Below are 11,010 nucleotides of genomic sequence, written 5' to 3'. Positions count from 1 at the left end.
CTCAATATTTAGAATCGTGAAATGATATTATTAAAACTTCCAAGTATTGTTGTTCTTTATAAATTATCGTGTTTTGCGAATTCCTACAGGAACTAGGGTAAAATCAAAGTTATAAGTGGAAACACTGTTGGTAAGTGTCATTTGTCAATTGACATTGACATTTGTTCTGTGCCAATGACATCTTTTTTTTCACTCGGTGGTTGACATTGACATGATTGACATTTTTTCTTTTCCACGGAGTTGACTTGTTTTCAAATTGCCCATGTGATTTAAAAAAATAAATAATAAATAAAAATGACCATCGTAAAGAAGAAAAAGCGTGTATCTAAAAGGACAAAAACTGCGTGGCGTAAACACTGTGATATCACTGATGTTGAAGCGTATTTAGAGGATCAACGGTTGGAAGAAAGACTTGGGTAAGGTTATGTTCTTATTTTGTTTAAAAATAGGCTATTTTAAAACATTACAAATAAGGTAAATAGCGGGTACGTAGGTTCCACCATTAACATGATTATTTACCCATGATGCCCATGTAAATTGGTCGAAATATCAATAATTTAAAATAATTAGTATCGTATTAATCGTGGTACGTACCCGCTATTTACTTTAATTATGTCGTTAAACCACGAAATACGCCTAGCATCATTCATCATGATCAACCCATCGCCGGCTAGTGAGTCGACAGTGACCCGTGCTCTGTAGTGACAGCACGGGTCTCCTCTCAGAGTGAGAAGGGTTTTGGCCATAGTCTACCATGCTGGCCATGTGCGAATTGGTAGACTTTACACACCTTTGAGAACATTATGGAGAACTCTCAGGCATGCAGTTTTCCTCACAATGGTTTCTTGCACTGTTAAAGCAAGTGATATTTAATTACTTACTTACTTTCTGCCGTATCAACTGTAAGTAACTATATCTGAGGTACAAAATAGTGTGGTTATCTTACAGTAAGTTTGACACAAAACCAGATGAGGAGTTGTTTGTGCTTGACACTAAAGGGGAAGATGTGAAAGACGTCAAACCTGATGTCAAGCCTCTGTCAGCTAAGCAGCAGAGGAGGGCCAAGTTAGCTGAAACACCCAAGTGCTTTGAGATCCTGCTATCTAGCTCTAAGGTAATTTTTTATCTCTGTATATAAAAATGAATCGCTAAATGTGTTGCTGATCGCAAATCTCGAGAACAACTGAACCGATTTCGCTGATTCTTTTTTATAATATTCCTTGAAGTACGAGGATGGTTCTTACGGAGAGAAAACTTTAAATAAATTCCTGAAAAAGAATCGAACTGTTGTGGGCAGCTTGTTTATTATAAATATAAATGTATGATGGCTAAACTCACATGTTTGTTGGAGTATGGCTGACTAATTTAGAACCTCTCCTCTCTAGGGGATGAAAGTTTGTATGAAACACCACAATTTTTCAGGCTATATCTATGAATCAGGTATTCGGGGGTTTGTACAAAAATTAAAGTTTTTCTGGATTTTGAAAATTCCACCCCCTCACCAATAAATCACTTATTTGCCAAATTCATCATGTGTGTGCTATGTTTTATGAAATCTGCAGGTCCCAGACCCCAATGCAAAGCGCAACACTGTCAAAAAAGTAGGAACAAAACCTACTGATTTATCCAAATTGTCTGTCAAACGACAACTGGCCAAGGGTATATTGCAAAAGAAGCTAGAACTCATGAAGAAGGATAAAAGGTGTGCCAGAGAAAAAAGGAAAAAGGCTCAAACTGTTAGACAGACTTATGACAAGAATATTTGGGACAAAAATGGCAAGTGATAAGTTTTTTCACAACTCTGATTTTAACCTTGAGCTTGAAAAAAATTGGGCTAGATGTCAAAAGAAGCTGTGGTAGCCTAGTGGTTAGGATGTCCGCCTTCCAATCGGAGGTCGGGGGCTCGATCCTGGGCACACACCTCTAACTTTTCGGAGTTATGTGCGTTTACCTATTTAAGCATAGGAAGATTTTGGTTTTATTGTCTTGCGAGGTGTGAAAAGTATTGAACTTGGGGATAATACTGTCTTAGTCTTGGGCGCCCCTAAACACCGCGCTTCACTCAGGATTCTAGATGCAAAACCCTTGCTACGCTCGGGAGTTACTCTATAATACCTTGTTACGCTTGGGATTTATCCTGGCGCTCGTGACGTGACGTAAGACATTACATTATCCCCATGTTAAATAATCTACTATTACCATCACATCACATAGATACGGCTTGTTTCCAGATCTAGAAGCGAAGGGCATACCAGAGACACTAATAGATGACTTCATCTCACCGGAGGCGCAGCTACACAACGTGCCTGTGACCAAGAGGCTCCGCCCAAAGCCGGCGCCGCCCAGAACCGTCGTCACCAGAGCCGCGGTCGAAGTGCCGCACCCTGGAGTCAGCTATAACCCTTCTTTCAAGGTCAGTATTTTTGGTGACTATATTTTTCAAATTGTTTTGAAGTAGGTACTTAAAACTTTTTTTATGGTTCTTGGTATGGTTTTGTGACAAAATTCGATACTAACTATCGCCGCGATAGTATCGCGTTGTGAAGAAGTTTGACCGAATTTTGTCACTCGGCGAGATTCTCTCGTCCGTGGAAATGCCACCTTCTAATGCATCAGCCTGTTTGGGCCCACTGCTGGACATAGGCCTTCCCAAGAGCGCGCCACCAAACCCTTGCCGCCTTGGTGTTTCAATATTCGATGCTCGATAGAGTTTCGAAGTCATACTAACCCGTACATCTCGCATATTCCAGGAGCACCAGGAGTTGCTGCAAGAAGTGGTGCAGCACGAGCAGAAGATGATGAAGCGGGAAGCGCATCTGTACAGAGTCACTACAGGACTCTTCAGCAAGGTCACTCTGCAGGAGAAAGAGGTATTTACAATAGGGGTTTCAAACTCCTGATAGGGGTTTGAAATTTGTGTAGTCTATGTGGACGAAGTCGCGGGAATAAGTAGCTCATAAGGTTATTGCATTTTTTAGGGTTCCGTAGTAAAAAGGAACCCTTATAGTTTCGCCATGTCCGTCCGTCCTCGGTTAATCTCAGAGACTGTTAGTGCTAGAAGTCTGTTATTTGGCATGAGTTTAAATATTAATCACGCCGACAAAGTGCTGAAATAAAATTTTGGTAAATATTTTTTTAGGGTAGCTCCCCTACATGTAAAGTGGGGATGGATTTTTTTTCTCTCGTCTACCCCCTAGTGTGGGGTATCGTTGAATAGGTCTTTTAAAATTACTATGGGTGTGGCAACATCATTTTTGGATTTCTAGATCCGTTTGTAAAATATGATGTTTTAAAGTGCTAATTTTTATTAGAGTCAAGTGTGTCCCCCCCCCCCCCCTCTATCAGCCAAATGGTAGTATATAGGAACGTGAAAAAATTCACAGCAGTAGTATATACAATCAATTTTAAAGGAAAACTATCACAAAGTAGGGTTCACAGGTTAAGGAGTTATATCTGTTTTCGAGGATTGTGACTACGGAACCCTACACTGCGCGTGGTCCGCCACGCACTTGGCCGGTTTTTTTTAACTATGTTACAGAACCAATGGCGTGAAGAGATGAGCGCAGGGTTACCGCAACCCCACAACCCCGCAGCCGACCCGCAACCCGACGAAGAGCCCTCAGACAACGAGTACAAGGCCGTCAACCCACCCGTGCGGAACAAGAAGAAGGATCATAAGACCAGAAGGAAACAGAAGGAGCGACTTGTAGAGCTGGAGAAGTTGAAGCGGCAGAAGATTGACAAACAGAAGATTACTGATATCTACAAGTACGTACACTGTACAGTAGTTATAAGTTACGCCGATGTACTTGCGCAGAAATCTTGTTTTTGAATGGCGTGAAAATATCTCAGCCAATCATAGCGCGTGTCTGTCATGCGTCCTTACGCTATTGGTTGTTGACTAGTTTTTGTATTTTCATGTTAAATTGTCTATCATGTTTATTTTTCAGGTTACGTAAGATCCAAGCCTCTGTTTCCAAGAAAGAAGAGCAAAATGCAGAATTGCGCACCAAACGCACCTCCAAGCGCTTACAGCAAGCGGCCACAGCGCTGCCAGCGCTCAACGCGCACAAAGCGCCCGTCAAGGAGCCAGACTTTGTGGACCCCAAGCAACTCTCTGGCGACTTGAGGAACATATCTGGCTCAGGTTAGTTAATGTTGGATACTTCTGGCATAATCAGTGAACACTATGATCACTATCGGTACTAGCTGATTAATTAGCTCCAGTGGAATTTTTGAAAATCTTAAACATACTTTTTCATTTATAACCGAAAGTCAAAATTCTAAATTTTGATTTTTGATTTATCGAAATACAAACCTGTATATTTGTGGGTAATTTAAAAAAAATCGGTGTTTGTTACAGCAAATCTTCTCCGGGACCGGTTCCAGTCGCTTCAACGTCGCGGCGCGCTCGCAGCATCCAAGATCATGATGACCAAGAGGAAGAAGCTGAAGAAATACTTCAAGCCCGGCCACAAGGTCACCGATCAGGACGTGGACAAGTTCCTTAAGAGATCCGCTGTCAAGCCACTGTGAACTCTATCATAAGAGAAATAAAGTTGATTTTATTACTCTTGTTTTTTAATAGACCTGGGCGCGATTGGAACCCTTATAGCTTTAGTTTTAAACTAGCTTATGCTCGCGACTTCGTCCGCGTGGACTACAAAAATTTCAAACCCCTATTTTACCCCCTTAGGGGTTGAATTTTCAAAAATCCTTTCTTAGTGGATGCCTAGGTCATAATAGCTATCTGCATGCCAAATTTCAGCCCGATCCGTCCAGTAGTTTGAGCTGTGCGTTGATAGATCAGTCAGTCAGTCAGTCAGTCAGTCATTCAGTCAGTCAGTCAGTCAGTCACCTTTTCCTTTTATATATATAGATTTACGTAATTAATTATTACCACTTTTATCATATTAAAAATCCAACAACTGATAAATAAAAACCGGCCAAGTGCGAGTCAGACTCGCGCACCGAGGGTTCCGTAATACAGACGTATTTTTTGGACATTTTGCACGATAAATCAAAAACTAATGCATAAAAATAAATGGAAATCTGTTTTAGAATGTACAGGTAAAGCCCTTTCATATTATGATACCCACTTGTACTCTTACTAACACAAGTAATCTTACTTTCAAAGTCGAAAATACTAATTATTTGTTTTAGAACACATTTTTTTTGTGATGTAACCACAAATTCACGGTTTTCGGAGTTTTCCCCTTGCGTGTGCTATAAGACCTGCCTATCTGCCAAATTTCATGATTCTAGGTAAACGGGAAGTACCCTATAGTTTTCTTGATAGACAGACAGGCAAAGTGGTCCTATAAGTTTTCCGTTTTTCCTTTTTCGGTACGGAACCCCAAAAATCAAAGAGTTTACAATAGTACCTACTTTGAATAGTACCTAGTAATGATTTGATTTGATTGTGTCAAACTAAAGCTGAGATCTATAGAGATTATGTAAAAAATGGTGCCTTTTATAACTTTAGGGATTTTAATGAAACAAATAGATTTTTTAACTAATATTTAATGTATAAAAATAACTTAAATTACTTCTTATATTCTAATAATTACAAAATATCGATTGGCAGTGTACGAAAACTAAGTATAGGCTAAGTATAAGATCATAGGTAACTCGAAATGCTTATAAAACTATTTTTTACTCTAATTTAAAATACTAACGGCAAGTCATTGTTACAAATTACAAAACAATAAATTAATTAAGTGTATAACACATTTTTGAATTTAATTTTTTCGAATTATCTCCAAAGTATTTGTAAAATGGCGTTAGTGGTTGATATCTACAAAATCACATTTACAGTTTATTATAATAACTTTATAGTTAGGGTTCGTTCGTGATTTTATAATTCTGGGCAGAGCAGACTTGGGTTTGAGCTACGGAACTCCAGTTTTTGAACTCCGGAGTTTTGAAGGATTACAGGATCGTTACATCCGGACATCGAACATAACCGGAGAAAAAAATAATTCAGCAGATACATTTTAAAAACACAGATTTTCCGTAAATTCTTTCTTATTTTTAACTGGTGGTAACTTTTTGAGGGGAAAATTTAATTTTATCGTTATTGCCTGTTATTTACAACCATTACTATTTTTGTTTTAACATTATATAGATAGCTTGGATTTAAAATTAATTTTCTTCACAAAAGGTCCACAGTTGCTAATAAAAAGTTAAGGTCTAACTAAAATCAATACAATATTTTTTGAAGATTTGAGCATCGCAATGGACTATTTTTCAATAATAGTCCGACTTTCAAGTCTTAGCTTTCGTCCTACAATGGCGCCTTTAAACACTTTCTCTACGGATACCAACTCAAATATCAACCTTATAAAAGTCGATTAAAGTTGTAAATAGTGTTTTACACATAATTTTACAAGCATCTACGAGTATGCCCGAACAAATTCTGCCTCTAAAGTTTTAAAATATTTACAAATCTATTTGAAATAACATCGACGATTACTTATCCGTAGGAAAAGTGCTTGAGCAAGCACTCAGTTTGCGCTGACCCTAATTGAGCATTTTCAGTATAAAACTATAGCTTAATACTACAGTAGTAACTTCTCAAGGTTTTCATGCTAAAATTGTTGATAAGTACAACTACTTTTTGAACATTTTATACCTATAATAAAGGTGAATTATGAATTTCTTATTTTAAACCTAATTATGTCACTTATTACTTATCTCACGTTTTATTTATTTTTTTTTATAAATTGTCGAGTCTTTAAAAGTTTGTTTCGTCTTATTCCACAAAATAATAGGAGCTGGCAAACAAAACGGTGTAGAATAGAATAGAATAGAATGTTTTCAGATTGAAGTGTACCTAATTACACATCTGATCAAGTGTAAAAAGGAGCCTAGAACCCTATTGCTAAGAATGCTATAGAAAAGGACCCTAATGCTAAGCTAAAATTTTCAGAATGGTCTTGAAAATTTATAAAAAATTAAAAAGTGTTATTTCTTGTACGATGGTACGGAACCCTTCGTGTGCGAGTTCGACTCGCACTTGGCTGATTTTTTCTTTAATCCGGATCTTTTTTACCCACTGAATACAAATCTGAATTCATTAAAAATCAAAACAGTCTAAAACTGCCAAAATTTTGTAATTTCAGTTTCAGCAACTTTCATTTAGGTTTTTGTTTCATTCAATTATACCGTTTTGATCGCTAGCTACGTAAAACGAACCCTAATTATAAATAGATTGTTAAAAAAAGTCTATCCCCATCGCGCAGCAATGGTGTATAAAGATCTTAATAGTTCTAATGCTCTCGTGTCTGACTGAGGTTTTAGCTCTGCCTGAGCGGGTAGTCTTGCTTCTGCGATTGGTTGATTAGCTATTGTGGTGCTGGTAAGTTCAACTTCGGTGGTTTTTGGCATAAACCTTCTTCCACCTCTGCGGCTTACTGTAGTTGGTCTTACTGTGCTAAATGTCGTATACTCTGTAGTTTCAGTCTTAAGACTTTCCGTGGTTGCTGTCGGTTGAACTGTAGTCGTAGGATTTGATAGAGAGTTAATAGCCTCAATGTCCACATTCAAACTTTTGCCTCGTCTACTTTGCATTGGTATTCTATCAGATCTTCGTTGCATTAACGTTGTCCTTACAAATTCTGTATCGGGTATTGTGACTGGTGCCTCCGTTAATTCTTCTTCTTTAGCGATTTCCTCCATGTCTTTTTGAGATACAGCCATTAATGCTTCTAATAAAGCCTTTTTGGAAGCCTCTGCTGTGGAATTATGATCATCACCGCATGTCTGTACCAAAAGCAGTATCAATCGTTTCACGCTTTTTGATTTTGTTTTGTTCATTACATTCATTAATTTTTGTGTAGTTGAAGCGTTCATACCTACCATTATTTCCTTTGCCTTTTCTACTATAGTATCCGTTACTGTTGATAGATCTTGCGCGGGTTCCGTAGAGGTTTGTTCTCTAAGTAGTTTACCGGATCGCTCATTTGGTTTTTCAGTCGTCGTTATTTCGATATTTGTAGTGGAAGAAACTGTAGGTTCGGTCGTTGTCGAATAAGTTATTGGTGTCGTGGCAGTGTCTAGCGCCCATCCGTTGGTTTGTTGAGCAATTTCAGACACACCTTGATCTGGACCGGTCACACTTAAACCGTCATTCAAAGTTATAGGATCAAGGATTGTGCTGTGCCAATTTCCAAAAGTGGTAGGCCATTGGAAATCGTTTGTTGACTTTTCTACATCTGGAGAAGTGAAAACACTACTAGATATAGGAGTGACTGTAGTAAGTGCTTCAGTTTGGTCTCGAATAGTTGTTGTTGGTTGAGTCGCCGAAGTTTGTACTGTAGTTGTTTTGATATCGACGTCGCTTTGTGTTGGTGCTTCTAAGTCTTCTGCTGGTTTCTTAACTGGTTTTTTATCACCTTTAAGTTGTTTTCCTTGCCTTAAACTGTTATCTTGAGGTGATACAAAAGACTGACTATGCGCTCTTTGCAATTCCTCTTCGTTCTCCAATTCAACACTGTCAATGTTATCTGTTACGGTGAAGTAAACTGGTGTGGACTCGGTTACACCAGTCGTTGGTCTAATTTTTTTACTTTCGAACATTTGATGCGAGTTAGTTATAGGAGCCAACGTTGAATCGAAGCCTTCTGAGCCCCAAGCGGTTGGGAACGTTGTTACTTCTGTATAATCTGTTGAGGGTGTCACGTCAAAAATATTACTAGATTTACCGAAGCGTGTGACGAATTTGGTGTTCTGCAATCTTTCATTTCTGGTGGGTGTATAATTATCTGTCGTAGGCGCATTAGTATTTTGATTTGTAGCTAATAAGTTGAATTTTGCAGCTTCAGGGTGTGTATTCACAGTGGAATAATAATCTCTAGTAGTTGGAGATGTGGTATAAGAAGCTGAGATTCTTCCACAACATCTGAATGGATTTCTACGTGTGGTCGGGTAATATGATGTAGACGGCACTTCTGTTGTAGTTGTTGAGGTAGTTACATCTTGTACAGTAGTTGGATAATCAGTATCAATGTTCAAAGCTTTACCGCCTCTTAAAGAATTGTCTGAAAATGAATGATCTTTATCTTTGTGATCATCTGAAAATCCTAATATTTCATCGTCATCCTCGTTGACAGTTGTTGTTGGCTCAGTATTAGGGGCCTCGTCATTACCAGTCAACATCTCAGCAAACGATGGATGAGTTGGTCTTATATCAGAAAGTACTTTCCTAAACTGAACTGGATCTTGAAGGTAAGCTGAAAGAGCATGTGTGAATACTTGAGCTAATTCTCTGATTTGAGGAGATGATGCTAAAGGACCTTGACTCATCTCTACTATTAAATCTTCTGCCAGTTCATTGTATGTACTATTTGGATCGAGTTTGATATCTTCTAATTGTTCAGCCTTGTCAGCATCACGTCCAAAAAGATTGCTATATTTTGCAATGGTGTGACGACTGAACAAGTCTGGTAAAGTTTGTTCGATTGGTTCGTACGCGTCCAAAGCAGGCGTTGTAGTTTCATCGTCTTCAGGTGGTGGGGTTGTGGACAAATTGTCTAATGCAGTGGCGTAATAAATAGCCAGCGAATGCAGTGTTTTTGGTGATATCGATGGTGGAACAATTAGGCCAAGTCTGTTAGTTTGATCTCCATAATATTTTTCAACGCGTGTTGTTTCTGTAATAGGGTCACTTGTATCCTTTATGTCTGCGGATAATTTTCTCTGTAATCTGTCACGACGCTCTTGATAAGACTTTTCTGTGGTCCCTGTTGCTGGATTGGAGTTTGTATACTCATCGTCATTAATGTATACTGTTATCTTCTCGTCTCTAGTGGTTTGTGGAATTTTGGTCACGGATTCAAAACTGTCTTTAGTTTCGACAGCTATTTTATTTTCTGAATTTGTTTTGCTCTCGAATTTATCACTTCGAGCAGACACTTCAGCGAACTTTTCCGTCGTAGCCGATATTGATTTGTTTTTCTCTTTTTCAAGAAAATCTCTAAGAAGGGATACCCCTGGTCTTGTATAAGGTTCGCGTCTTTCAGTAATTGTGGTTGCGTAGCTTTTTGTATATGGTACTAAGGTCTGCCGTTTTGTGGTCGCTTCCTCTACGTATTGGGGATCACGTTTAGCCTGAATATCATATAGAGTTGTCAATGTTGGACTGCTTTTTGCTTTCGGTGGACTAGCTACATTGGGTGTGTACACAGGATATGGTCTAAATTTTTTATTGTTATACTCTTGTAAGTATTGCCTGTTTTGGTTTTGGGCGAACGAAGCCGTTTCTGCTGCTTCCTGCATTTCTCTTAGACTGTTGTGATCGTATGCTGGTATTGTGCTTTTATGCGTGGAACTGTCATAGACTGGTTGTGTTGTTCTTGATGGCGGATTTCCGAAGTTATTAGCGATGAGTTGAACTAAGTTTTTCCTCCTTTTCTCGAATGCAGCTGCCGTTCTTTGTGTTGTGCTTATATCGAATAGAGTTTGATAGCTCCTCGCCGTGGCTTGTGCATTGGGAGGGATAGGTTCACTTTGCAGTTTTTGACGATGCCTCAAAAGCCTTTCTGTCGTACTGGGAACTGCTACGGGTGTTCTTTTTGACTCTGCTCGTACATTTGAGTCTTGGAACTCAGGGTTCTTGAAGTTGCTGATCCTCTGGGCTTTCTTCTGCTCGTTGGAGTAGTACTCCACACTGGACTCGTAGAGCGCGGGGGCGGATGCACAGTCCACCTTGAACCACCAGTCACATATCAGGTGCGACTGGCTGAAGATGGTGCCGTTTGGACACAGGAACGATATCTTGCGGGACGTATCGCAGATGTGGAACACCTGAAAAATGAAACGAAACATCGAATGTGTATAATTGGGCTGACTTGCAGTGTGGATAAAGTGAAGACTCATAAATTTAAAATCTTCTAAATGAACTGATGTGTAAGATTAGATATGTAGTTGATGATGTAAACTAGATGTGCTTAGTTACATTAAGCACCTAGCTGCACCTATAAAACTATGTCTTCAGCAAGGGATATGATT

General features: G+C 38.9%; 2 protein-coding genes across 2 annotated transcripts in view; one reads left to right on the top strand and one right to left on the bottom strand.

Annotated features, from left to right (window-relative positions):
• Positions 1 to 205: 205 nt before the first annotated feature.
• On the top strand, positions 206 to 4,572 carry LOC117992294 (ribosome biogenesis protein NOP53). Its single transcript, XM_034979959.2, has 8 exons — positions 206 to 416; positions 949 to 1,114; positions 1,563 to 1,776; positions 2,232 to 2,413; positions 2,751 to 2,870; positions 3,539 to 3,768; positions 3,951 to 4,147; positions 4,364 to 4,572. Exons 1-8 carry the CDS (start codon positions 295 to 297, stop codon positions 4,534 to 4,536), a joined length of 1,404 nt encoding a protein of 467 aa, XP_034835850.1. The 5' UTR covers positions 206 to 294; the 3' UTR covers positions 4,537 to 4,572.
• A 1,016-nt stretch (positions 4,573 to 5,588) lies between these two features.
• LOC117992579 (serine-rich adhesin for platelets-like) overlaps positions 5,589 to 11,010 on the bottom strand; it is a 54,912-nt gene continuing 49,490 nt past the window's right edge. The window contains exon 6 of the mRNA XM_069505937.1: positions 5,589 to 10,806. Within this exon, the coding sequence (XP_069362038.1) occupies positions 7,228 to 10,806 (3,579 nt within the window). The 3' untranslated portion in view covers positions 5,589 to 7,227. The remainder of the gene's footprint in view (positions 10,807 to 11,010) is intronic.

Source organism: Maniola hyperantus, chromosome 21, assembly GCF_902806685.2.
Source record: "Maniola hyperantus chromosome 21, iAphHyp1.2, whole genome shotgun sequence".
NCBI classification, from domain to species: Eukaryota; Metazoa; Arthropoda; class Insecta; order Lepidoptera; family Nymphalidae; genus Maniola; species Maniola hyperantus.
The sequence above is the reverse complement of the archived record's forward strand: the minus strand, read 5'-3'. Positions and strand labels throughout refer to the sequence as shown.

Bases quoted from the DNA above. Each gene is read 5' to 3' on its own strand.
- LOC117992294 (XM_034979959.2), top strand. From the start codon at position 295: ATGACCATCGTAAAGAAGAAAAAGCGTGTATCTAAAAGGACAAAAACT. The intron at 1,777-2,231 runs GCAAGTGATAAG...GCTTGTTTCCAG, and splicing joins GAATATTTGGGACAAAAATG to ATCTAGAAGCGAAGGGCATA. The intron at 4,148-4,363 runs GTTAGTTAATGT...TGTTTGTTACAG, and splicing joins GAGGAACATATCTGGCTCAG to CAAATCTTCTCCGGGACCGG.